At 58.2% G+C, this 26,665-nt stretch overlaps 2 protein-coding genes and 1 long non-coding RNA gene across 6 annotated transcripts in view; 2 read left to right on the forward strand and 1 right to left on the reverse strand.

Moving 5' to 3' along the window:
- PPP1R9B (protein phosphatase 1 regulatory subunit 9B) lies at positions 1–17,301 on the forward strand. The gene is made up of 10 exons (XM_024235384.3): positions 1–1,908; positions 5,790–5,922; positions 7,303–7,423; positions 9,659–9,763; positions 10,803–10,938; positions 11,450–11,602; positions 11,715–11,768; positions 14,829–15,058; positions 15,384–15,480; positions 15,650–17,301. Exons 1-10 carry the CDS (start codon positions 538–540, stop codon positions 15,701–15,703), a joined length of 2,454 nt encoding a protein of 817 aa, XP_024091152.1. The 5' UTR covers positions 1–537; the 3' UTR covers positions 15,704–17,301.
- Positions 11,598–22,522, reverse strand: LOC129054958 (uncharacterized). 2 transcript variants are annotated; one of them, XR_008519619.2, is made up of 3 exons: positions 22,345–22,522; positions 13,613–13,725; positions 11,598–12,385 (listed from the first exon to the last, which is right to left on the reverse strand). It is a non-coding gene; the product is annotated as an uncharacterized LOC129054958 (long non-coding RNA). The 2 variants fall into 2 exon arrangements; XR_008519617.2 differs by lacking the exon at positions 22,345–22,522 and adding an exon at positions 15,356–15,446.
- The window catches only part of SAMD14 (sterile alpha motif domain containing 14), a 20,640-nt gene continuing 13,470 nt past the window's right edge, over positions 19,496–26,665 (forward strand). Inside the window, exons 1-3 of one of the 3 annotated variants that reach the window (XM_024235388.3) lie at positions 20,858–21,474; positions 25,598–25,867; positions 25,987–26,041. In XM_024235388.3, coding sequence (XP_024091156.3) covers positions 25,999–26,041 — 43 coding nt within the window. In that variant the 5' untranslated portion in view covers positions 20,858–21,474; positions 25,598–25,867; positions 25,987–25,998. Of the gene's footprint in view, positions 21,475–24,654; positions 25,244–25,597; positions 25,868–25,986; positions 26,042–26,665 lie in introns of those variants that run through there. The other 2 variants (XM_054546594.2, XM_024235385.3) reach the window with 2 other exon arrangements.

Genomic DNA, 26,665 nt, shown 5'->3' on the forward strand with positions numbered 1-26,665 from the left:
GGGGCACGGGGGGGAGGGAGGGAGGGAGGGAGGCGCGGCGGCGGAGCGGCCCGGGCCGGCGGAGCAGCCATGGGCGTTGGGGTGCCGGGCCCCCCGAGAGCCGAGGCCTCCGGCCGGACTGGGGGACGACCGGGCTGCCAGCCCCGCTGACACCGCCTCGGACGATGTGAGCCGGCGACACCGCGGCTGCTTCGCGGGCAGGGCGCGCGCTCCCACCGGCCCCAGCCGCCGCTTTGCTAATTTGGGTGGGGGCGACCGTACCAGGCCGCTCGGGCTTTTGAAGCGGGGCTGGCTGTCTTCGGCAGCTTGATTGGGGGAGGCGACCCACACACAGGGCGCTTGGAGATTTTTTTCTTTTTCATTTTTTTTTTAAAGCGGGATTAACTGTTTTTGGCAGCTTGGTTTTGGGGGGACCCTAAAAAAGGCCTTCTGGGGTTTCTTTTATCGGGGGGAGGGGGCGGTGGTCCCGACTTGGCCAGCCGCCTGTTGAAGCGGGGGAGCGGGGAGCAGGGGGATGCGAACCCGGCTCCCCCCACCATGATGAAGACGGAGCCACGGGGGCCCGGGGGTCCCCTCCGGAGCGCCTCCCCGCACCGCAGCGCCTACGAGGCGGGCATCCAGGCGCTGAAGCCGCCCGACGCGCCCGGGCCCGACGAGGCACCCAAGGGGGCCCACCACAAGAAATATGGCTCCAACGTCCACCGCATCAAAAGTATGTTCCTGCAGATGGGCACGACGGCGGGGCCCTCGGGCGAGGCGGGCGGCGGCGCGGGCCTGGCCGAGGCCCCGCGGGCGTCCGAGCGCGGCGTGCGCCTGTCGCTGCCGCGGGCCAGCAGCCTGAACGAGAACGTGGACCACAGCGCCCTGCTGAAGCTGGGCACCAGCGTGTCGGAGCGCGTGAGCCGCTTCGACTCCAAGCCCGCGCCCTCCGCGCAGCCTGCGCCGCCGCCGCACCCGCCGTCCCGGCTGCAGGAGACGCGGAAGCTGTTCGAACGGAGCGCCCCAGCGGCCGCAGGCGGCGACAAGGAGGCCGCGGCGCGGCGGCTGCTGAGGCAGGAGCGCGCCGGCCTGCAGGACCGGAAGCTGGACGTCGTGGTGCGCTTCAACGGCAGCACCGAGGCGCTGGACAAGCTGGACGCTGACGCCGTGTCCCCCACGGTCAGCCAGCTCAGCGCCGTCTTCGAGAAGGCCGACTCGAGGACCGGCCTCCACCGCGGGCCCGGGCTCCCCAGGGCCGCAGGGGTTCCCCAGGTCAACTCGAAGCTGGTCAGCAAGCGGTCCCGGGTGTTCCAGCCTCCACCGCCGCCGCCGCCCGCCCCGTCGGGGGATGCCCCGGCTGAGAAAGAGCGCTGCCCCTCAGGGCAGCAGCCCCCGCAGCACCGCGTGGCCCCTGCCCGGCCGCCCCCCAAGCCCCGGGAGGTGCGCAAGATTAAGCCGGTGGAGGTGGAGGAGAGCGGGGAGTCGGAGGCCGAGTCGGCGCCCGGGGAGGTGATCCAGGCCGAGGTTACGGTCCACGCGGCCCTGGAGAATGGCAGCACCGTGGCAACCGCAGCCAGCCCCGCGCCCGAGGAGCCAAAGGCCCAAGCGGCCCCGGAGAAGGAGGCGGCGGCGGTAGCGCCGCCAGAGAGGGGGGTGGGCAATGGCCGGGCCCCGGACGTGGCCCCTGAGGAGGTAGATGAATCCAAGAAGGAGGACTTCTCGGAGGCGGACTTGGTGGACGTGAGCGCCTACAGTGGGCTCGGGGAGGACTCTGCGGGCAGTGCCCTAGAGGAGGACGACGAAGAAGACGAGGAGGATGGGGAGCCCCCCTACGAGCCCGAGTCGGGATGCGTGGAGATCCCGGGGCTGTCGGAGGAGGAGGACCCAGCCCCGAGCCGGAAGATCCATTTCAGCACGGCGCCCATCCAAGTAAGTGAGCCCCCCCGTCCTGCCCCCGCGCCGCCCCTGCCACGTGCAAGCGGCCGCCCCCGGCTCGCCAGCCAGCCGGGTTTGGCAGGCTGAGTCAGCCCCTGCCACCCAGCCCCCTTCCCAGAAGTTCCCACCCTCAGGGGGGCGTGGGGGAGTTCCAGCTGTTTGTCAGAGAGGGATTTTCAGGTGTGCGAGGGGGTGGCCTGCCCCGACCTGCCCTCAGGTTCCTCCGCCTGCTGCCCCGCCCCGCCGCTCCGCGGAACCCGCCCTGCCCCACGCGGGTCCTGGGACACCTGCTTTCCCTTCCTCACCCGGACATTCCTTTCTCCAGAGGCTGCCAGAGGCTGGGGTTTGGGTAGTGTGAAGGGGTGTGTGTGTCTTCAGGAGAGACATTTGCCCTTCACCGGGTAGAGAGGGGGCCGGGGTGCTTTCCCCCTGTATGGGAGCTGGATGGGGTGAGAAAGGGGAAAGCCAGGAACTTCTCAAAACGAAGCTGCAGGGGACCGCAGCCCTTCCTCTATTCTGTTTGTACCCCTACCCCAACTTTGCAGAAGTGAAAGAGGGAAGCAGATCGTGAGGGTGAGCTGGTCTGTGGCCATGTGACTGGCTGGCGCCGTGTTCCCTGGGGGTCCCTGCAGGCCAGCTGCCCGGTCCTGGTTGCACAGGGAGGGGCACTTTGTGTGGTCCTTGATGGGGAGAGGCCTTCTGCAGGCATGGAGGAGGAGGGGGTGGGGCTGGGATCCCCCTGGGTGCCTGGCAGTAGTGGGCATGCCTTTACTCTTGGCTGCTCAATAGGACAGACTCCCATGGCCTTGGCAGGCCCCAAGTGTTCTTGCCACATTCTCTGGGAGCCCTGAAAGAGGGATGGAAGCTGCCCCTTTTGGGGGTCTCATCCCCACCGCCACTATTGGTGGTTGGTTTGTGGGTTGTGCCAGAGCTTTGAGATCCTCAGAACAGCACTGATGGGGAGGGAACATCCCCTAGGGGGAATCAAAAACTCCAGGCCACCCCTCCCCCCACTTCCCACCACCCTCCACTCTTGGCTAGCACATTCAGCCTGCAGGGTTCTTTCTCACTGCCCCAGGCTCAGCTGCACCCGGCCCCAGGTCCGCCCCATGGACGTGTCCAGGTCCCTGGACTCTCCTTGGCCTGGACCCTGCCCTGCCTTTACCCTTCCCTAGCCAAAGCACCATCTGTTTGCTTGTCGTTTCCATAACTACTCCTGGACTCTGAAGCTTCCCAACTTTCCTCTCACTCGCCCAGAATATCAGCCTCTGCCCCTCTCCCACCTCCCACCCCAGCAAGAGGCCTAAAAGGTTAAAAGTGAGTGGCTCTCAGGCCAGCCCCTCCCCTAGGCTGGGACCTGGGGGGTCCTCTCCCAACCCCTTTCCCCTCCTGAAGGCAGTGGGGTTCTGAAGGGAATGGGGGACTGTAGTGTTTCTTGGGACTCTGAAGCAGAGTTTGGATCCCCCCACCCCACCCCCACTAATTTTGCAAGCAGTCCGATGCCCTCAGAGATGGAGTTTGGTCTGGGCCTCTGACTGTCTATATTTGACGCCTTACCCTGATTTTTCGGTAAAAAATAGCACATGATTTGGAGCAGTGCTTCCCGGCTCCCTGGTGACTTTGGAGCTGGCCCGCCCTGTGTGAGAGCCAGGGTGTGTGGCGGGCCCAGTGTGGCTGGCTTTCAGCCTTACTGGGGATTTCCTCCTCCCCACCCTGGCACAGGGGCCCCACTTTTTTCTTCTTCCTGCCCCTGCCTTGATGCCAAGTCCAGGGTCCCGGGCCCCATGGATGACCCAATTGTTGCCCTTCTGGAGGTGGAGGCCTCTGCTGAGGGCAGAGAACCCAATTCCAGCTTGGCCTCGAGGAGGTGGGACCTCCCCTAGGGCCCTCTGCTAGACCGGCATATCATGGTGGGCAGCCCAAGGAGGGGTAGGAGGTGGTCTGGGGCCTCTGAGCCCAGGCCTGGGATTCCTGCAGCGGGCAGGACCAGAAAGGGAACAGTATTTGATAGGCTGAGAGAAGAGGGCAGAGTGCAGCCCAGGACAGGCTGTGAGGGTGTGTTTTGGAGGTCACAGTGGGTGTGTGTGTCCATGTGTGTCAGGAAGGGGTTTGGTTGACCCAGGAGACTGTAGAGACTGAAAGATGAAGGGACCCTGTGTCCTAGAGCAGAGGGTGAGAGTCAGGGGACTCCAGTACAAAGTGGGCCAAATCCCACTGCTGAGTCCAGGCTCATACCAGCCCTGTCCCAGAGCCTGGGGCATGTGTGCAGTGGAAACAAAGTCACCGGTGACCCACCCACCTGTCCCAGCTGGGTGCAGTCTCATCCTACCTGGCCACAGTTTAACCCACGTGACCTTGGGCAGTGGGCCTGGTGCCCTGGACTATGTGCAAGGTAGGCAGCCTGTTTGTTCGAGGGGTGCAATGGACAGATGAGCTTTAAGGGCTGGAGCCAGAGTTTCTCTGATGCTGTGAAATTGAGGGCATTGAGCTAAGTGACCAGAGGGGTCCCTCCCACCTAAGCCTTCTAGTCCTATGAGCACCCCGTCCCTCTCCCACTGTGGCAGTGAGCCTCTCTGGTAGGGGGTGGGGACAACACGGAGCAAACCCAGACAAAGGCTGGGGCACAAGAGTGCTGCTGCCCACCAGGGTGCCCACAAGGTCTGCTCCTGGAGGAGACAGGGCCCTGACAAGGGTCCTTGGGGGAGATGGGGTCCTAGCAGCTCAGACTCAGCCAACCGATAGAGCTGTTCCCCATCCCTCCCCGCCTCCGCCTGGCTCCAAGTGGTGCCAACCTGTCACTGCAGGCGATGAAGCTTGAGCATGTCATGGTACCCCAAATGGTGCTCATTAACCTCCCACTGGGGGCACCCCTGCCTGGGCCCAGAATTAGACATTCCCACAGAGCCCAGCCCCACCTTCTCTGTCCTTCTGAGAGGGTCAGAGCTGAGGAATTCCTCTTTTTGTTGAGAGACGTGGGAGAGAGACAACAGAGGGGTACAGGAGATGCCAAGGCAGGGCTGGCCTCGGAGCCCCGTGGCGCCTGGGTTCGCTGTGGGCAGTGTCAGAGGCTGTCCCCTTCTCAGTCTCCTGGGCCCCCTAGCACATGGACAGGGGGCGTAACTTAGAGAGCTGCAGTTGTGGAGGGAGAGTGGCCTGGGTGTGCAGGGAAGGCCAGGCCCAACTTTTTCCCCTGCTCCTGCCACCCGAGGGGCTCCTGGGGGTGTAGGGCCTGCCTCTTCTCCACGGGGATAGAGGTGGTCTTTCCTGCTTTCCTCCCCTGCTCCAACATCCACTTGAGCGGCAAGTCAGAGCCAGTCCTGGGTACCTCTCCCCTTCCACCCCTCCTGCTCCCCTCCCCCTCTGCTGTCTCACACCCGCTCCCCCCTCTCTCCCCATCTGGCATTCTCCAGCATCTTCTCCATCCTCTCTCCCCTCCTCCTCTTCCCCTCTTCTGCTCAGCCTGTTCCTTCCTCTCTGTGTCTGTCTTTGTGTCCCCTCTCGCCTGTCTGGCTCTCTGGGTCCTATCTCTCACTTTCCCTCTATCTGGGTGTCTGGGTTCCTGAGTTGGACGTTTCTCCAGGATTCCCCTTCCGTGCCTATGGCAGACCATGCTCACGCTGGTTGGAGCTGCAGAGAGAATAGCAGTGCGGGTCTGCCAAGGCTGGGTCCCTTTCTGTCTTAACCCTGGGCTCCAGAACTATAAGGGCCTTTGTTTTGCTCAGAGCTGGGGTCTCAGGGGGCTGGGTGAGGCCTCATCTCAGGGCTGTCATGGGGAGGCATGGAGTGGGTAACTCAGCCTGCCTCCTCGGCCTCCTCATGCCAGTTCTGCCCTTGTCCTCCTGCCAGCCTCTCTGACTAGCTGCCTCCCTCCCCAGGTGTTCAGCACTTACTCCAACGAGGATTACGATCGTCGCAACGAGGATGTGGATCCCATGGCGGCCTCTGCTGAGTACGAGCTGGAGAAGCGTGTGGAGAGGTTGGAGCTGTTCCCTGTGGAGCTGGAGAAGGGTGAGAGGCCAGGAGGCCAGGTCACTTGGGCACAGCTGGGGTTGACCCAGGTCTCATCTCTGGCACCAGCTCCTGCCCTGTGCCCTCAGGGGCTCCCACAGACTTGCTGGGCCTCTCCCTCTGACTCAGGCCCTTGGTGACCTTCCCCGCTCCTCCCTTGTCAGCACCCAGAGCAAACAGGGCCTCCAACCCAGGCCAAGCCACACCCCCACCACCCCGGTCATGGAACCACATTTGCACATTCAATTAACAGGTCTCTGTAGGGTACTGTGTGCTAGGTCCTGGGCTCTGTGTTGGGGACACAGTGATGGGCTCCTGGGGAGATGGATGGGGGAGGCAGACATGGAAGGCACAGTCACATCTAATCTCACCCTTAGGCGCTGGAATAGGGGCTGGGGAAGGTAAGGAGGGGCCGCTGTAAAAGCGTTTAACAGGTGACCTAACCAGACTGTGCTTGGGGGCATTCCCCAGGGAAGTGAGGCTTGAGCTGCACTCTGGTGAGGAAGAATTAGGGGAGTAGTCAGGAAAGGGGCTTGGCTGCATTTTCACAGGGAGGGCAAGAAGGGCATGCAAATGAGGCCTTGCAGACCACGTAGTCTTGTTGCTAAGATGGATTGGGAGCCATTTTGAAGCACAGGAAAGGTCTAGAAAGACCATGCCAGGCTGTGATATAGGGAGGGGGGTCACAAGTAGATGGAGAAAGGCCACTGTGGCGTGGACAGGAAGATGGCAGAGCGGGTGTGGGTGGACTGGAAAGATCTCCAGGGGTAGAATCCATAGGATCTGGGGGTCATTTGGCTCAGGTGGAGGCTGTGAGTGGGAGGGAGGAATCCAGGTGCCTCCCAGGTCTGGCGGGTGGCAGGTGGTGGTACCATCCCCCATGAGGGAGTGTTTGTGGGGGAAGGTCATTAGTTGGGACATCAGAGGCCCATGAGTCAGGCAGGGGCAGGTGTGGATAGGGGAATGGATCTCAGGGGAGAGAAAATCTGGAGGTCTTTGGTCCTTGAAGCTGTGAGTACAGATGAGACTGGTTGAGAGGGAGAAGACCAAAGGCTTAGGGCTGAGTCCCATTCTGGCCACCCCCATCCCGGCCACACGCCCTGGTCTGCATATGCAACAGTCTTACTTGCCTGTGCCACCCTTGGCACGCTCTTCTGCCCATTGGTTCTTTGGAAGGGACAAAGGGCAGGGAGCGGCTCAGGAGCCATCCTAGTTGACTTGGCAAAGAAGGTGGACAGAACCATGTCCCTTCTTCAGTTGTGGGACATCCCCTAATGGGGACTGCTTCCTGATGGGGGGGCTGTGCCCTGGAAGTCGCGGTGGAGAGTCTCTCGTCTGTCCCCTACAAGCCCTGCCATCTCACCACTCTCTGTTCCACAGACTCTGAGGGCCTGGGCATCAGCATCATCGGCATGGGTGCTGGGGCGGACATGGGCCTGGAGAAGCTGGGTATCTTCGTCAAGACTGTGACAGAGGGTGGTGCGGCCCATCGGGATGGCAGGTACCAATCCTCCCCAGTCTCGCCTGACCCTTTTTCCCTCTCCGACTGGCCATCCTTGGTGGGGTGGGCCACTGAGCAGGGGGTGGGGCGGGCATTCCCCGGGAGACTTATGTGCTGTGTGTGCAGCTGAGATGTTCGGGGAGCACTGCCATGCCAGGTGCTGTTCCAGGCCCCAGAAATACAACAGTGAGCACAGTCAGCCCCTATGCCCTGAAGGAGCGTGCATTCTCCAGGAGGGGCTGGTGACCATGGGGGCTATAGGCGTGTGTTGTGCATTCTGGTCTGGAGTACGGTTTGGGCCCTGGTAGGGAGAAGACAGGCATGGTGTATATTTGAGCTTTTTTTTCGCTGAACATTGAGTCTCTGACAGTGTTGGGCCGGTGCTGGGCCCTGGGGAGTCAGTGGTGAGGGCCTGGCACACTTGAGAAGTGTGCAGTGTAGTGTGAGGTAGACATTGAACAAATGGACACACAAAAAGTAGTGAAATGGAGGGAAATGCAGACTGCTGTGAAGGCATACAACAGGAGGGTTTAACCTTTCTGGGCATTAGGGAAGGCTTCCTGGAGGAAGCAGTGCTGGAGCTGAGAGCTAAGGCTGAGCAGGAGTTAGCTGTGCTGAGGGAGTGAGTGCAGAGGTTCCAGGCAGTAGAGCCATGAGCAGGCAGGTGTGGCTGGGGCATAGAGAGCAGGGGTCAGGAGGCTGTGACTAGACCCGTTGGTGGCAGTGGCTCTGGAGACAGGCTGTCTTTGCGCATGTGAGTGTGTGTGCCTGTATTGAGCATCTGTGGTTGCAAGGGGTGAGTTCTGTGGGACAGAAGGTTCAGGGAGGGCATCCTGGAGCTGTGTGCCAGCCAGGGACCCCTGTGTTAGCTGTGTATTCCAGGAGTGTGAGGAGTGGCAGTAGGAAGGGCTGTAGGGCATCCCCCAGGGTGGCTGTAAGTTAGAGTTGACATTGGGGATCCCTTGTGGTGGTACCTCCAAACCCAGACCCCCTCCATATGACAGAGGTGAGCAGGTGTCCTTGTGCAGCTGGGTGACTTTGGGATCTTGTTGCTAGAGATGGGGCTGCCCTGTCAAGGGGCTTCTAATTTTTTTTCTCCATGCCCGGGTCGCATGGAGAGGGGCCGGGAACAGGATGCCCTTTCATTTACCCCTTCCCCTCCCAATGTGAACTTCCAGAGCCTTTCCCATTGTTGCCTGTGGGTTGTCCAAGGAGTGAGTGTGCATGGTGGCCGTGGCCACTCACTCATGCCCACCTGGGAGTGGCATGTGTTGGGGTGAGCTGTTGACAATAGGTCATTTCCTCCATTTCCGTGTGGCAGTCCTGAGAGAAGGCCTGGAGCTCCCAGGGAGGTGGAGTGGAGGAGGGAGGTGTCTGAGAGGCCCCCCACCCTCCATCTCCCTCGGCAGGCCGGACTGAACCTCCCCTTGTGTGGAGAACACGGGCTTCAGGGGACACAACTGAAGTGTGTCGGCAGGTGCACCTGTATCAGGTGTGTGTGGGACAGTGTGTGAACTCGAGAGAGTGCCATTCGGTCTTGGGGACTTGGGAGGACATCTGTGCACTCAGTTCTGTGCAGAAATGTACACGTAAGAGGGTGGCATGTCACTTGTGTGTTGTGGGGCTCCTGGCCAGTGTGCATGGCACAGATGAACTCTGAGAATGTCACACCGCTCGGTCAAGTATGATGGAGGAGGGGACAAGAGTGTGATTGTCACAGGAAGTGTGCCTGCCACGTCTCCTGGTCCTGGACGCCTGTGTCTGCTTTGCTTGCCTGGCTCTCACTGCCCACACAGGTGGGCCTGGCTGACACTTAATCCTCTGGCCTTGTGAATGTTATGCAGGTAGACAAAGTACCAGGTCCCTGTGAGGACAAAGTATCTGTGAGGTTTCTTGTTGTTGTTTTCTTTTCTTGTTTTTTGTTTTTTTGTTTTTTTGTTTTTTTTGAGGCAGGGTCTTACTCTGTTGCGTAGGCTGGAGTGCAGTGGCACAAACACAGCTCACTGCAGCCTTGACCTCCCTGGCTCAAGTGATCCTCCCACTTCATCCTCCCAAGTAACTGGGACTACAGGCACATGCCACCATGCCCAGCTAATTTTTTTTTTATTGTTTGTAGAGATGAGTTCTCACTATGTACTCAGGCTGGGGAGCCTGGAGTTTCTGATGGGAGGGAGGCTACTTCTACCCTCGCTCCTCAGTGCCCCTGTGACCCTTTAACCAATGTCACTCCGCTAGGATCCAGGTGAACGATCTCCTGGTGGAGGTGGATGGAACCAGTCTGGTGGGAGTGACCCAGAGCTTCGCGGCGTCCGTGCTCCGGAACACCAAGGGCCGAGTGCGGTGAGAGCCCAGAGGGGTGGGGCGTGGGAGTGGGCAGGAGGTCCTCGTCCAGGCACTCTGTTCACCTGCCTACAGCCAGTTAAGGTTCTGGTGGCCCAGCTCACAGAGGTTCCGCTGACTCCTTGGCTGCAGGAGTTGCTGTGCCTGGAGTCGCTCGCCTCACACCTGCCTTCTCATCCCAGCTCCCTGGCCGCTGCTGGCCACCAGCACTCAGCCTTCCTGGCCCACTGTCCACCAGCCCTCCAAACTGTCCTTTAGGGCTTATTCTCCTTCCCCTTGCCTGTCCCCGACTCATTGACTGAAGAACCAAGACGTCCAGGGTGAATGCTAACCATATTGGGGTCCCCTCATTGGGACCTCATCCCCCCCACCCCGACCAGCCCCGTGTCATCCTGGGAAGACTCCTCCCCAGGCCTGTAACCAAGGGGACTGGATCAGAAGCTCCCTGTGTCCACTCTGCCTTTGGCTTAACATTCAGGGATCACTCCCTGCCCCCCTGCAAGAGGGGTACTACCCCCAGGAAAGGGTGGTGGAGAGAAACAGGATGTGGGTGGCCACTGGGAGGAGGGGCTGGTGCCTGGAAGTTCCACTATTTCCTCTCCATCCTAATCTCCAGTTGCCATCATCCCGCCCCTTCCTGAAGCTCAGGGGCTTGGAGCATACCCAAGAAACACCTCCGCAGCCCATCCCTGCTGGGAGGGTCATCTTCACCTTTCCCTGCCTCATTTTCTCCCCTGGGGCAGGGGAAGAGCCTCCTGAGTGCATGTCCCCTGCAGCCCAGCCTAGAGGTGGGCTGACATTCTCCCTCCTACAATACTGGCCAGAGGGGTGAATGGGCCTTCCTGCCTCCCTTGGGAAGGAAACCTGATAAGGGCCCCCATTCCCTCATTCATTATTAACACTGCAGCCTTCGGACTCAGCCCTCTCATCTCTCCTCCCCCGGGAGGGCCTGAGTTTGGAGAGGGGAGCATCAGCAGGGAGGATGATGGCATTACCTGGCTGAGGACAGAGGCAGCGGATGATGCCGGTGCCCCTGCAGGTTTATGATTGGCCGGGAGCGGCCGGGAGAGCAGAGCGAAGTGGCCCAGCTAATTCAGCAGACTTTGGAACAGGAGCGATGGCAGCGGGAGATGATGGAGCAGAGATACGCCCAGTATGGGGAGGATGACGAGGAGGTAGGGAGTCCCTGCCTGGCTGGCCGCGTGGTCGCCCCCTGGTGGCTAGATGAAGCATTACAGTTATCTGCCTCTACTGCTTCCCCTGCCCTGGTAAAAAGCCCACAGTGCCATTCCCTGTCCTCCAGTCACACTCTTTGTCTTCAGAGGCCGGACAAGGAATACACAGTCCTCTCAAAGAGCCCCCAGTCTGAGGGGAGAGCATAGCCCCTAGTCTTGGGGGATCTAATCTGAAAGGGAGCTAGATCCAGAAGGGGAAAGATAGTACAGGCTGTTTCTTCAGAGACCCAGGCTGATGAGGAACTGACCTCCTCTGTCATCAGGCGACTACCAGGCTGTTGGGGGAAGACGTAAACCGTGTCTCTGGTCCAGCCTCAGGCTGAAGCAGGAGGCACGAACCACATTCCTGGGTAGCTCTCTGTCTGGCATGGGCAACTGGTCCCAGCCCTGGTCATCAGGGCTGAGGGCAGCTGGGTGGGGAGGGCCCACAGTCTCTGGTCTCCCTTCGCAGACGGGAGAGTATGCCACTGACGAGGATGAGGAGCTGAGCCCCACGTTCCCGGGTGGTGAGATGGCCATCGAGGTGTTTGAGCTAGCGGAGAACGAGGATGCACTGTCCCCTGTGGACATGGAGCCCGAGAAGCTGGTGCACAAGTTCAAGGAGGTGGGAGGAGGGGCTCCCTGGAGTGGTGGAGGGAAAGGCAGGCAGGTCTCCTGCCCTCGGCACTGCCTGCCCCACCCTGCTGGAGCTGAGTGCCTGCCCCTCTGCCCAACAGCTCCAGATCAAGCATGCGGTCACTGAGGCAGAGATCCAGCAGCTGAAAAGAAAGGTAAGGGTGCGTATGCGTGTGCATTTGCGTGCGTGCATGCGTGTGTTGAGGAGCAGGGTCCCCCTACCCTCACACCTGCACATGCTGACACTTAGGCACAGGTACCCACAGAACAGGCTGCTCTAAAGCAAGAGGATATGATAGATATGATATTAAGAGCTCAAGCTCAAGCTGGATGCTCCAGCATCACTTGTTTCTCTGTGCCTCAGCCTCCTCATCTATAAAATGAGGTCGTAATAGCACCAACACCACACAGTCGTTGTAGGATTAAATGAGATAATACACGTCAAGTCTTTAGCACAATGTCTGACATAATAGGTGCTCAATAAAAAGTCAAAGTAGGCTGAGCGCAGTGGCTCATGCCTGTAATCTCAGCACTTTGGGAGGCCAAGGCAGACTGCTTGAGCCAGGAGTTAGAGACCAGCCTGGGCAACATGGCAAAAACCTATCTCTACAAACAATACAAAAATTAGCCAGGTGTGGTAGCGCACATCGGTGATCCCAGCTACTTGGGTGGCTGAGGTGGGACGATCACTTGGGCCAGGGTAGGTCGAGGCCGCAGTGAGCCGTGATTGTGCCACTGCACTCCACTCCAGCCTGGGTAACAGAATGAGACCCTGTCTCAAAAGAAAAAAAAAAGTCAATATATTAGCTGTGATACCGAAGCATGCTAAGTTCTGCTCTAGGTGTCTCTATGTTTGTGCTGTCCCACATATGTCTGCTATATATAGGCCCATTGATAAGTACAGACCACCCAGAAATACACACACTGACACAGCAGCCTGGCCCCAGGCACATAGTACCCACAGACCCCCTCACCCAGACACATAGAGACACCCACTCTACACAGACACAGTCACAGAGACAGTGGACCTGTGCTTCACATTACACTCGGGGCTATCAGCCTGGATATGCAGACCCACTCTGCACCCATCTGCTCTGAAACACACAGGCATGGCCATCGATCAGACCACCTGGTCTAGGAAGAGTGTCACGGGGCATGCACATTCTCATCTGGGCAAGCAACACAGAGGTGCTGATGCTGACCCCAGATGGAGACACATGGAGCGCACACACACACACACACACACACACATATGTAGTATACACAGATGCTTACACAAGCATGTCAGGTGCCAGCACCCTCACAGGCATGCAGATATACAGACTCCATATTAAAAGTCTGTATGGGGCCTCTGCTGGGACCTAGACTATAGGAGTCCCAGTACCTATGGGGCTTCTGCCGTGGTGGGGAGAGACAGATCTATAGGGGTCTTGCAGACAAGGGAGTGTGTGTACCCTCCCACATGGGGGTATGCAGGAGAGGAGGCCGGGGTTTGGCTGGCTGGGGCAGAAGCAGGGGCATTCCTGGCAGGGAGAGGAGCTCCATGGAGCTTGGAGGCTGGCTTTGAGGGGAGGCCAGTCAGGAGGTGGCAGCATGCCTGTCGGGGAGAGGTGGAGGCAGGGCTGGACTGCCAGGATGGGCTCTGGCTTGCAGTATCCTGCCTCCCCTCTAAAGACTCTGGCCTTGGTCCTACAGATAGCATGGGGTATGTGGCCATTGGGATTTTTCGGAAAGCCACTGCCTACAAAGTGGGAGGGCATGAAAGTGGGCAGTGCTGGGAGGCAGGCAAACTGGTTAGGGGCCCAGACAGTGTCCTGGCAGGGGTAGGCCAGGACTGCTCAGAGTATAGGCAGAGGGTCTGGAAAGGAAGGGTAGGTGAGCGCTGCATTTCCGGGGTCAGAGTGACAGGCCATGTCCCTGAGGTGTATGCAGAGTATGAAAGGGAGGAGCACGCCAAAGGTCTGTTAGTGCATTCCACTTACAAACATCCTCTAGGTACCTTCTAGATGTCCAGTACTGTTCTCATCACCATGATGGGCAAAGCCAGAGTTGATCGTTGTTCTTATGCATCTGCAAACCAGTGACTGTGTCGTCACACGCTGGCATGGGGCTCTGTAGGAGAGAACAGGCTTACTGAGCTGCTAAAGCAGGAGGAACCTGATTTGGGTGGAGGTGGGAGTAGGGCTGTGCTGTTGGAGTGAACTGTGGGGGCTTTTTTGGAGAAGTGACACACTGAGCAGAGAGCCGAAGGGTGAGCTAGAGGGAAATAACTAGGCAGGCAGGAGGGTAGATGGGGGACATTCCAGGCAGAGGGGACAGCACACGCAAAGGCCCTGTGGCAAGTCTGAGGATCTGCAGGAAGGCCTGTGTGGCTGAGGGACAGAGAGCAAGGGATGTTTGCAGCAAATACTGGCAGGGGCCTGAGACTGAGTGCCAACATGGCTGTGAGGTTGTGGCGCCTTTTAACAGAGCAAGTCAGGAAAGGAGGCATAGGTTTGTGCAGCTGCGGGGGTCTGGTCTGGGGCATGGTACCTGCGAGGAGCTGGGAGCTAAAGCTGAGAGTTGGGAGCAAGGGTGGGCTGGGACTTGAGATTTGCAGCTCAGAGTGCACAGAGGTGGTGTGGGAGATGGGCTGGTGCCCCAGGGCAGTGAGTATAGAGAGAACAGAGGATCCGGAACTGAGCTGTGGGGGACTGGAGGTCTGCGCTGGGGTCACCTGGAAGCTGGGAGAGAACCAGGATTGTTCAGGAAGCCACAGGTACAGAGACTGGCGAGCAGGGCTGGGGCTGCAGAGAGGGGACGGAGAGTAATGGTGACCCTCATCTGCCCTTTTACTTCACATGTACTGTCTCACTGGAGCTTTTGTGAGCTTGGTAGGCACATATCACTACCATTTTACAGATGGGATAACTGAGGCTTGGAACATTAGTTGCATTGCCCCAAGTCAGAGTATCAGTGACTAACCGAAGCCTTCAGCCTCCCTGCTAGTGGGGTGCAGTGACAGGGAGTCTGGTGGGAGCTCTGAGGCTGAGCTCTACTTCTTTCCTCTCTGGGTTTCAGTTCTCAGGCTCAGCCAAAGAGGGTTAGTAGTTGGGGTGCAATGGACTCCACAACAGTAGGAATCCCCTGGCGACTCTGGCCCCAGTGCTAGGATGGGGGTACCCTTTGGCTCCTGCTGGCCCCCACCAACCCAGGGCTGTGCCTTTCTCTCTCAGCTGCAGAGCCTGGAGCAGGAGAAGGGGCGCTGGCGGGTGGAGAAGGCGCAGTTGGAGCAGAGTGTGGAGGAGAACAAGGAGCGCATGGAGAAACTGGAAGGCTACTGGGGCGAGGCCCAGAGCCTGTGCCAGGCTGTAGACGAGCACCTGCGGGAGACTCAGGCGCAGTACCAGGCCCTGGAGCGCAAGTACAGCAAGGCCAAGCGCCTCATCAAGGACTACCAGCAGAAGTACGTGGCTGGGGGCTGGGTGGGCTGGGCCCAGGGAGCATTGAGAAGCTTTTGGGGGCAGTCCCTCCCCACCCCTCCAGCTAAGTAGGGAGGCAAGGAGCACAGAAGTTGGAGGGCCCCATGGTGGGGACACCCGGTCCGGAATGACCAGGCATCAGAGCCAGCACAGAGCCAGACCCCCAGAGGCTTTGGGAAAACCTGGGTCCTCCCGACCTGAGAACAGGGAAGGACAGAGCTGCCCAGGTAGAGCTGAGGACCTGGGTCGCCCTGGAGGAAAGCCAGACCACACACCCTTACCTGCCGTCTGTCCCTTGCCTGCGCCCAGGGAGATCGAGTTCCTGAAAAAGGAGACTGCACAGCGTCGGGTTCTGGAGGAGTCGGAGCTGGCCAGAAAGGAGGAGATGGACAAGCTCCTAGACAAGGTGGGCCCGGGGTGCCCTGTGGGCAGGGCCCAGTGGAGGGAGCAGCACTGAAGCCCTTACCCTGTGGGTCCTGGAGGGAGGGGATGCCATGTCCTCACCAGGGGGGCGGAAGGGGCTGGGATCATGCCTGGTGTCCAGACCTGACCCCCTACCCTCCTTTGTTTTCCAGATCTCAGAACTGGAAGGAAACTTGCAAACACTGAGGAATTCCAATTCTACTTAACAGGAATCATTCCTTGACTGGACAATAATTAACCCCTCTCCCATTGTCCTCCCTCCCCTGTCCTCAACACCCCACCCCTCCCCCTGCCAGCCTGGGGACAGGTGCCCCGACTCCCCCCACCCCTCCACCCCACCTCCCCCAGCTTCAGGGACCAGAGGGCTCATATCACAGGCCCCCTTAAGATGGCCTGGGCAGACAGAGGTGGCTAGAAGGGCAGCCTGTTTCTTGCCCCATGGGGCTGAGGCACAGAGGCCGAGGGCTGCCGAGGGCTGGCCTGGTGGTCGATGGACACAAGCACCTGCAGATCAAACTGCCAGACTTTACACACTCCAGCTTTTGTCTCTGGACTGGAACGGGGCTGGGGCTCTCCCAGCATCTGCCAACTGGAGGCTGCTCCCTGCCCATGGGGCACCTGGGTGGCCCCTGGGCCTCTTGACTTGAGATTCTACCTTCTCGGCCCTTCCCTCTCCCCCCATCGTTGTGCTGTCTCTGTTGCATTCTGACCCTCCTGCCTGGGGGGTGGGGGCGTTGCCTCAACACCTCCCCCATCCCTGTTCCCCGTCCTGGGAGGGATAGAGTCCACCCCAGAGCCCGGAGGCTGCGCCTGGCCCTGGCCCTGCACTGAATTCTCATGTGTCCTTCGGGAAAAGGGGAGTGAGAGTGGGAAAAAGGGAGAGTTCAGGACACCTGGTCCCCAGCTCCCCATTTCCTGGGGCAGCAGCCCTCAATTTCTCCTTGTGCCTCCCCTCTTCCAGGTGCCAAATAGCCATAACCTCCTCTTGGAACTGTTATGTGGCCTCTCTGGGATCCAGGTTTCCTGGTCAAGGCTGGGAATGCCAGGGAGGAAAGGGGGTCTGGCTACAGAGACCCTGGTCTTAGGCAAGGGGAACATTTCTCCCTGGAGAGTCCGGTCCTCTCCTGTGCTGCCCTGTCTGCCCAGCCCAGGGCGATGCCTGGAAGCCTACTGACATTGCAGGGAGTCAGCCTCACCCCCACCCCCACCCCCTACTGTTTTTCCAATGTTTTGACTGGAGGACAAAATTTGACTACTACTCATCTTTTTGGAGACCAGGGCTGCCCTGCTGGCAGCCTGCCTTCTAAGTGAAATTGACTCTGTTTCCCCACTTTAACCCCAAACTGGGGCTCGGACCAAGGGAGGTGACACCCCCCCCCCAGGTCCCCTCCCCTTTCAAAATCCATCTCATTTTGCCACTTCATGCCCCTGCCCTAACTGGGTTTTTGTTCATTTTTTAAAAACAGACCATCCATCCCATCCGTTTTGGCTTCTTGTCCCCTGTAAATAGACCATGACTTCGATCAGTATTTCTTGTCTCCACCCCTTCCTGTCCCCAGATGTGCCCCCATCCCCTGAAGGAGCTGGCTGTCTCAGTCCTGGGCTCACGCACTTCACCCCGGCAGATGGAGGGGGCGGAACCGGGTGGGCGGGGCCGCTTCTGGCCGCTTGGGCCAGCGGCCATCCCTGCCCAGCCGTCGGGAGGACCGCGTCTCTGTATATAATATATATATGTATGTATTGTTCCCGGTTTTGTACGGACCATGCCCTCTGTCAGGTTGTCCCCATAAAAGCAGCCCCCAGAGCCTTGCTGCCTGGTTTCTTGATTCACTGAGGTGGGGAGTGGGCAGGGATCAAGGATGCCAGGCTGCCCCGGTGGTCCCCTCCCACCAGTGCTGCCTCTAACCCTGAGGAACTTCCTACAGTGTCCCCCAGTTCCCGGTTCCAGCAAACTGCTTTTCTGCCCCCATTCCAGCCATCAGCACCCATGCTTTTTGTCCAGTCCTCCTGGGCAGGGCTGAGGTTTTCTAGAGAGTTCGTTTAGTCTGCATTCGTTTTTCAGGGCCTCTAAGAAGTTCAAAGGATGGGCTAAATACAGCAAGGTGAACCCAAGTCCCTCCCCCAGAAGGCCTCTAAACTGTGGGGACACTCTCAAGAGGCCCCCAACCGGTGTGAGGCAGGTAAAGGATTAAAGGATTGCTGGGGGTGGGAGGTGACTGCCTGGCAGTTTAGTACCCAGGGTCCTAGAGAATCTGTTTGCCCTTTGGGGCGGGCCAAGTGGCCTGAAATAGTCCCAGCCCCTGTGCTGGGCCAGCAGGCCTGTGTGCTGACTCACCAGCTCAAATGCTAATGGGTCTGGGAGTCTAGGTGCCAGGGTTCCAGGGACAAGCTTTGGTGAAGTCCCGGAGGGGTGAGAGCCAGCAGGGAATGGGGCAGGAGCTTATGGCTGGCCTCAGGGCCAGCCTTTCCTTGCCGGGGTGCTGGTGTGCAGATGTCAGAGACCTGAAGCATGGAGGCACTTGCACTCAGTGGTGTGGCACTAGGGGATTCTCACCTTTGCCATAAGGAATGAAGTCCCAACTTCAGGGCCCTTCAAGGTCACCTTGGTGGGTCCTTAACAACATCCAGATGAGTGGCCAGCACCCCCAGGGACAGTCTGCTCCAGAAGCTTCCCTTGTAGATGGCTGTGTCACACAGGTCCCATTCATGCTAAGCCAAATTCTGGCTTCCCGTAGCTATCCCTCAAAAACCCTAGGTCTACACCTCAGGCCAGTCCAATCCTGCCTCCCACCTGAGGGTTGCCTGGAAACCTGGGGATAGTGAATACTCTTCCCAAGGCATCTTTACTACGTGGACGATTGTTGGAACACTCTGGGAGCCCTGAGGATGCTGAAGATGGATCAAGGAGTCTGATCCCCAAGATCAGAGACCACCAAACCACAGGGTCAGAGGTCATGGCTCCAGAGTTAGAAGTCACTGAACCCCGGGGCCACCAAGGCCCTGCTCAGGAAACCCAGCCAAGAAGTGAAGTGGCGTGACCTTCCTGTAATCTGTAGTCTTAATGTGGGTGGGGAGGCAGGCATGAAGGTTTTGAGGGTTTCTGCTGGGCTGATTGGGGCTAAGCATCCAGGGCGGGGTCCCTCTGTCCCTCCCCCACTCCCTGTCTGTCCTGTGTGTTAGGTGAGGGGCCTATACATTGTATGTTTCAAACGGTGGGCCAAGTAACCCCTCACATTTAAGCCCAAGTGTGTTGTGTGCCTGGAGGTGTTGTGTGTGGCTTTGCTGTGAGTTTCTCAAGCCTGAGCTATGACTTGCTCATGATACGCAGTATGTCCATGTTTGGGACTTTGTCAAGTAGCTGTAAGTGGGCCTGTCACCTTAAACCCTCCTTATCCCCCCACTCACTTGCCCAATTTTGGAAGCTTGAGTAGGTTTGCCAACACTTGCCAATAAGGGGTATTTTCCCAACTCCCAGAAGCTTAGGCCTCACTAGGAATAGGGGAACAGGGGCTCCTCCTGGGTCCTATGGCCTGGCAAACATACCCGTCATCTCCCCACTCCTTGGGATGTACAGGGTCTGTATAATCAAGCCCCCCACTACAGCCCACCACCCAGATCTCACCAGATGCCTACAAAGCACATCCCCTTTAAGACAGCCAGATGCAGCCCCCACAGCTGTCAACAGAGACACCACCCCTTCCCCAGATTTCCACAATCTAGCCTCATGGCTGCCAGAAGATTCCAAAGACACCCAGAGACCCCCAAACTCCCATAAATCCCCTAGGACACCCTCAGATCCTAAAGGCTGTTAATTCCGTTCTCACTCATAGTCACAAGATTGTCCTGGTTCAACAGGCCACTTCCCGGAGGCCTCAGACTGCAGAGTCCTGTGGGCCATCAGGGAACTCTGTCCTATAGACTCCACACCTCTCCTCTGACTCTAGACCCCTGATCCAGCTTCACCACTTGCCTTTTTTTTTTTTTTTTTTTTTGAGATTGAGTCTCACTCTGTTGGCCAGGCTGAAAGGCAGTGACACAATCTCAGCTCACTGCAACCTCCACCTCCCAGGTTCAAGCAATTCTCATGCCTCAGCCTCCAGAGTAGGGCCACCATGCCTGACTAATTTTTGTATTTTTAGTAGAGACAAGGGTTTCACCATGTCGGCCAGGCTGGTCTCGAACTCCTGACCTCATGTGATCCGCCCACCTTGGCCTCCCAAAGTGCTGGGATTACAGTCGTGAGCCACTGCGCCTGGCCTTTCACCACTTGCTCTTGAGCAAAGCACTTTCCTTCTTCTAAGTCTCTGTTTTCTCTGAGGCAATAGGTAATGGAAACACCCATTAATCATTTATTGTGAAGGTGACAATAGATGATCTGAGAGTGCCTGGCACCTGCCAAGCTGTGACGTGCAGTAGCTGGTTGTGGATCCCTACATTGCCTCCCTGGCTTGCCTGCCACTGCCATCAGCTCACTGGGTCCAAGTCTGATCTCATCCGTCCCCACCCCCACCTGCTCCAGGGCTCCCTGCCTCAAGCCAAGGTCCACAGCCATCCTAGACCCCTCCTCCCTCACCTCCTAGTCCAGCAGGTCCCCAAATCCTCTCAGATTCTTCAGTGTCAGCTTCTTCAGGCCTGCATCCTGAAGGGCTCTCAGCTTAATCTGTAATCTTTATGCCCACTGCCACCGGCCCTCAATAGCCTCCAGCGGGTCTCCCTGCCTTCAGAGTGCCCTCTGTAACCCTGTCTCCGAGGAGCCAAGGGTGCTTCCTAAATGCACACCTGAGCCCCTCCCTCCTCTGTTAATTTTATGTGTGTGGGGTGGGGGGGCGGCGGGGTGGGCGGCTGGTAGTATAAAGTGCAAGCCCCCTGTACCTCCCTAGCTTCAATTTATCTTCCCCTCTTGCCCTCCCACCCCCAACACACCCTGGCACTTCCCTACCCTGGCCCGCAGTTGTAGCCAACACATCACCTCCTCTGGGAATCCCCCAGCCCAGCTCCCGCCGCGGCCGCCTGGACCCAGGCCGGGCCAGGGGTGCGCTCTCCCTTCCGGCGAGAAGTGCCCTCTGTTAGCTGGGCCCACGGCGCCCGGGCTCGTGAGGACCTCCCCACTCGTCTGCGCCCCCGACTGGCCCACTGGCCTTGAGCGCAGTTGGGGGGCGGGGGTTCTGTTCACCGCTGTCCCCTCCAGCCTCGGCGCCCCGGCTGCTCGGCGAACGTTTGCTGAGTGAATGAACGAATCGGGAGCCCTGACAGACCCGGCAGAGGAGGCGGAAGCCCCGTAGGTCCCGTGGCGGGGCCGCCCCGGAGCCGCTCCCACCCGCGCAGACTCCGGTGCGCCGCGTCTCCCGCGGGCAGAGAAGTAGCTGCAACTCCGCTCTCTGGGCCCGGCCGCCTCCTCCCCGCCGCCCTCCCCCGCTCCCGCCCCCTCGCTCCCTCCCGCTCTTTGTCTCCTGGGCTCCCGGCTTCCCCGCCACGCGCCCCCCACCCCGACGCCCCTTTCCCGGGGACCCCCGCGGACCCCTGCCGACGCGACGCGGCGCGAATCGGCCCTGCCTGGCGGGGGCCCCGCGTCCGGCCAGGCCTGGCGGGCGGCGGGGGCGGGGAGGGAGGTGGCGCTCGCTCTTCGCTCTTCTCTCTCTCTCTCTCTGTCACACACACACACACACGCACACGCACACGCACACACACACGGAGCATCCTCCCGTCAGGTCTCCTGGTCCAGCCCCGCCCGCGCCTCCTGCTTCCAGCGAACCTGTTCCCTCTCCCCACATCCCCCGCCCTCCATCTCCCCCGGCTCCGGGACCTTTCCCGCCGACCTCACCCCCATCCCCGGGATGGAGCGGCTCGAGCCCGCCCGGAGCCCCCCGCGGCCGGGGTGACTGTCCCCCCACCCCTCTCCTGCCCGGCCCCCGCCTCAAGCACCATGGGCCTGAGGGGTTCCCGGGGCGCCAGACGCTGAAGATGACCGATGCCAGAGGTGAGGGGCCGGGCGCCTTGGGATGGACCGGGAACTGGGGCTGGGGCCACTCGGGCCCGCGGTGGGACCCTGAGTGGGGTTAGGCAGGGCCAAGCGACAAGGGCTTTTCTTCCCCTATCTCTAGGGGGACCGCACGGGGCTGGGGTGCCGGGCTGTCAGGGGAGGGGGCGGAGATAGGATTTATGGCCCTAATCCCCTCCCTCCCGCCCGACGCCCGGAGAAATTAATAAAAAGCTGGTGTGGGGGGAGGGGGAGAGGGTTTAACTCTTTCTTGCCCGGCGGGGAGTTGTGCTGATGGATTGGATAGAAACTAGCCACCAGGCTCTGACTGGGGAGAAGGGCTCTGAGAGTGGAGTAGGTGCCCTGTCCCCAGCCTCACCCCATCTCCAACAGTGCTTTGAGGGGATGCCAGACTCCTGAGGACTACCCCAAGCCTGGGGCCAGTGGACGGCCGGCGATATGGGAAGGGGGGACCACCTCCCTGGCTCCACAACTGCCTCCCCGACCGCTAGTCTCCTTTCCCATCCACCTCTTCCCGGCCTCTCCCAGTTGCACTTCTCTCTGTCGCTTTCTCCTCTTCAGGGTCCCTTTCCTCTCGCCTGCCCGAAGGGCTTCTCCCTTCTCTCCCACCCTCGGGCGTCACTTAGAGCTGCGGAAGCCCTTGTCCCCAGTGCCGGTTCCCCTGGCCCCACTCTCGGTGTGATCTCTTTCTTCTCAGCAGCCCTGTGGACTCTCCGCCAGTTTGTGTGTCTGTCCCTGCTTCTTCCTACTCCTCACTTCCTTCCGCTCCCGCTCCCGCTCCCTCCCCAGGAATTGTGCGCCCTTTCTTTCTTTCTCCTTCCCCTGGGTCCCAAGAGGCTGTGAGCTCACCTGCCTCCCTTTCTCCCAGAGAAGGGTCAAAGGTCATTGGTGCTCCTTCTCCGGGATTGGAAGCCTTGAGGGGAAGGGTATCCAGAGGAACCGGTTCAATCCCACCCGTGTGCAGTTACCTGGCTGAATGTGCGTGTGTGTGTGTGTGTGCGCGCGCGCGGGGTGTGTGTGGGAGTGAGAGTGGGGGCGGGGTTTGGTGTCTAATTTTTCTAGGCTCAGTTTTGGAAGGAGAGGGTTGGGTGGGAGGGGTCTGGTGACCCCCTGAAGACAATGTAGGGAGGGTCCCCGTACACACCCCAGAAAGTTAGTTGTTGAAGAGAAGAGAGCAGTTTGTGCTGAATCAGGATGGACCGAGAATGGCTTTGAGCAGGAAACCTCAATCCAGCCCAGAGGGTGCCTGGAAGAGGAGGACTCCAGCCAGCAGAGGATCTCGACCCTGGAATGGGCTCTTGAATAAAGAACACAGGATCTTCATTCTCAGAGGCAGAGAGGAGACAACACTACTGCCCTCAGAGAGCCTCCATTCTGATGGGAGAGGCAGTTCTTGTCTTCAGAGTCCCTAGTCTGACGGGAGAATATGTGGACCCTTTCTTCGCTGAGCTCCCATCTGATTGGTGGGGGGGGAGATGAGACCTATTTAAGGAATCAGTGAAGTGTGAAGAATTCCCCATTTCCCAGTAGTTGGAGAAGGGTGGATTTAGAAATTACGCAGACAAATGAGAGGAGGGAGGGCTACCTAGGACAGCTTCCTGCAGGAGGTGGCAGCTGGGTCCTAGCCAGATAAGGCTTTGTGGTTGAATGAGGAAATGTGGTTAATTCTTAGGGTGAGCCTCCCTTCCCATCTGGCCTGTCAGGACAGGAAGAAATGTTCTAGATCTTTGCTAGTAGCCCCCGGAGTTCAAGAATGGCAGGAGGGTTCTTGGAGGGTCTACTTCCCTGATGACCCCTTCCCACACCTCATTTTCTGCTTTCAGCCCCAGGCATTTATGGAATCTGGAGGTGGTTTTGTTTTTTGTTTTTTTTTTTTGAGACGGAGTTTTGCTCTTGTTGCCCAGGCTGGAGTGCAATGGCAGGATCTCGGCTGACTGCAACCTCCACCTCCCAGCTTCAAGCAATTCTCCTGCCTCAGTCTCCCGAGTAGCTGGGATTACAGGAATGTGCCGCCACAGCCGGCTAATTTTGTATTTTTAGTAGAGACAGTTTTTTCCATATTGGTCAGGCTGGTCTCAAACTCCCGACCTCAGGTGATCTGCCCGCCTCGGCCTCCCAAAGTGCTGGGATTACAGGCGTGAGGCACTGTGCCCAGCCTGGAGGTAGTTTTGATGCTTCTCCCAGTCCTGGTCAGTGTGGAGCAGCTTCCCTCCCTCTATGCTTATCTCTTCCTCCACCCCTAAACTGCAGATCATCACCTAGGATAGTGCAGAGGGGCACGAGCCCTGGCTCAAGACTGAGTTCTGCCTCTTTTATTATTATTATTATTATTTTTGCTTTTATTTATTTACTTATTTACTTTTTTTCTTTTTGAGATGGAGTTTCCCTCTTGTCACCCAGGCTGGAGTGCAATGGCATGATTGTCGGCTCACTGCAACCTCCACCTCTCAGGTTCAAGTGATTCTCCTGCCTCAGCCTCCTGTGTAGCTGGGATTACAGGTGTGCACCACCACACCCAACTAATTTTTGTGTTTTTAGTAGAGACGGGGTTTCATCATGTTGGCCAGGTTGGTGTCAAACTCCTGACCTCAGGTGATCTGCCCGCCTCGGCCTCCCAAAGTGCTGGGATTACAGGCATGAGCTATCACGCCAGGCTACTTACTTATTTTTGAGATGAGTGTCTCACTATGTTGCCCAGGCTGGTCTAGAATTCCTGGGCTCAAGTGATCCTCCCACCTCAGCCTCCTGAGTAGCTAGGATTATAAACATGCACCACCTTTGCCTGGCTTCCTCTCATCTCCTGTTTCTCAGTTTTCACATCTGTAAAGTGGGGATATGAAAATTCCCAGGCCAGGCGCGGTGGCTCACGCCTGTAATCCCAACACTTTGGGAGGCCGAGGCAGGCGGATCACGAGGTCAGGAGATCGAGACCATCTTGGCTAACACGGTGAAACCCTGTCTCTACTAAAAATACAAAAAAATTAGCCAGGCGTGGTGGCGGGCGACTGTAGTCCCAGCTACTCAGGAGGCTGAGGCAGGAGAATGGCGTGAACCCGGGAGGTGGAGCTTGCAGTGAGCCAAGATAGCGCCACTGCACTCCAGCCTGGGCGACAGAGCAAGACTCCGTCTCAAAAAAAAAAAAAAAAAAAAAAAAAATTCCCAAGGCTGGCCACGGTAAAGGTAGATGATGTCTATGTAATAACGGAAAAGAAGAGCTGGAAAAGACCCCAGCAGGCATGTGGCCTAGCCTTCCTACATCTGACACATGTATGATCTAGCTCAGTGCCTTGCCATTCTCCTGGGGACCTCAGTGTTAGAAGTAATTGGAGGTCATGTTTCAGCCATGCAGCGTCCCCTTGCCTTAAACCATCAGTGGCCCCTGGGCTTCCTCACTCTGCCCCCAGCCAGTATCCCCTGGCCAGTGGGCTCCCTAGGGCTACTGGAATCCTACATCTGCTTGAAAGCCTAGTCAAATGGTTTCAGCTATATATATCCTTCCTTATCTGCCCTCCCTTCTTGCTTCCCACCAAAAAACCTTGAACCAAAACAAAAAAAACCCTACCCATTCACACTTCTTCCCAGAACATAGTTGCATCATAGAGGTTTGGCTGTCCATTGTGTGCTGTGTGTACTCCTCATACCCTCCTACATCTATGAGTCTGTCAAGAACTGTGAGAACTGTGTCTGGAACAGTGGCCCTGCTGATGGTGCCAGCTTCCTGAACAGCTCTTGTTCAGAAAGGCCGGTGGTGAGGGTACCAGTGATGGGGGTTGTAGGGAAGGGGGAGGCAGGATTGGAAAAGAGATGGAGAATTGATGGATGCAAAGATAGGTGGATGGACAGATGGCAGCAGATGTTGGGTGCATGGGAGCAGATGTGGGATGGATGGATGGGTAGATAGATGGGTGAGTGAATGGATGATGAGTAGGCAAGTAGATAGGTGGATGAGTGCATAGGTGGGTAGACGGATGGGAGAACCTGGGTCCTGGTCCTGATTTTGCCATTAACTTGCTATGTGATCTTGGGCCAGTCACTCCCCCTTCTGTTTCTTCATTTGTAACGTGAGAGGATTGGATTTAATAATCTCCATGACTTCTCCCAGATTTGATTGGACAGTTGATGATTGAAAGCTTTTAGGGGATGCTAATGATGCGAAGGCCCAAGACAGTGAAGGGGAGAAGTTCAGTGACCCATGTGAAGGCACACAGCAAATCAGTGGACCAGGATACCAGGACCACAGGGCTCAGCCTGTGTCTGTGCCTTGGATTTGCGTCTGCCCCCACCCTCCTACTATACCTCCTGCCCCGGCGCCCACGATCTGGGTTATGCTTCCAATGGCTTCTCTTCCAGGGGACAGAAGAAGGGTTCTAAGGTAAGGGGAGGGGCCAACAGGCCTGGAGCAGGTAGACTTCCACATCTCTCCTGCCTCGGTCAGCCTGAATCTCTTACCCAGGCTCTCTTTTTCTTTCTCTCCCCTCTTGTTCTTCCCAGCTCTCTTGAGTCATGGCTTCTTCAAAGCTCCGAGAACCCGTGGATGAAGTTTTTGGTAAGTTCCGTGTGGCTCTATCGCTAGTCAATAGACACAGCCATAGAGTACTTCCTTCCTGGGCCACCAGGCATTGAAGGGGATAGGGTGCTTCTTGGCGGCTTCAGTGTGTGTGTGTGTGTGTGTGTGTGTGTGTGTAGGTATTGTGGCCTGACCCTTTGTCACCACTATCTTAGTGGACACACCAGTTATAACAATAAGGGTCTCCATTTATTAAGTGCTTATCTTATGCCAGATACTAGGTTAAGCACCCCCATCTCACATGCACTGTATTAGTTAACCCTTACAATAATGTAAGCCCAGTTTGCAGACCAGGAGTGTAGGGTACAGAGGGCTGAAGTGACTTGCTTTCAAGATCACATTGCAAGTTAGTGGCAGGGCTGGGACTAGAACCCCAAACTGCCAGACTTCCCGCTCTTAGTGACTATCCTATACACCTGTCAACTCCAGCCCAGATGACACACGTTACCTCCAAGTCACATAAATAAGTGCAAGGGACCTCACCCTGCTTGGATGTGTGCTGAAATCAAATGCATAACACACACAGCCTCAATACCCCCAGGCTGGCCCCCTCATGCTGGCCTGCACGCCCACGTCCTCAGTACACACTGGGGTGCATGCACA

The sequence above is a fragment of the Pongo abelii genome, chromosome 19 (genome assembly GCF_028885655.2).
Source record: "Pongo abelii isolate AG06213 chromosome 19, NHGRI_mPonAbe1-v2.0_pri, whole genome shotgun sequence".
Classification (NCBI taxonomy): domain Eukaryota; kingdom Metazoa; phylum Chordata; class Mammalia; order Primates; family Hominidae; genus Pongo; species Pongo abelii.

Coding starts and splice junctions, on each gene's coding strand:
- PPP1R9B (XM_024235384.3), top strand. CDS start 538: ATGATGAAGACGGAGCCACGGGGGCCCGGGGGTCCCCTCCGGAGCGCC. Junction 10,939..11,449: donor ATGGGGAGGATGACGAGGAG/GTAGGGAGTCCC, acceptor CTCCCTTCGCAG/ACGGGAGAGTATGCCACTGA. Junction 11,603..11,714: donor TGGTGCACAAGTTCAAGGAG/GTGGGAGGAGGG, acceptor TCTGCCCAACAG/CTCCAGATCAAGCATGCGGT.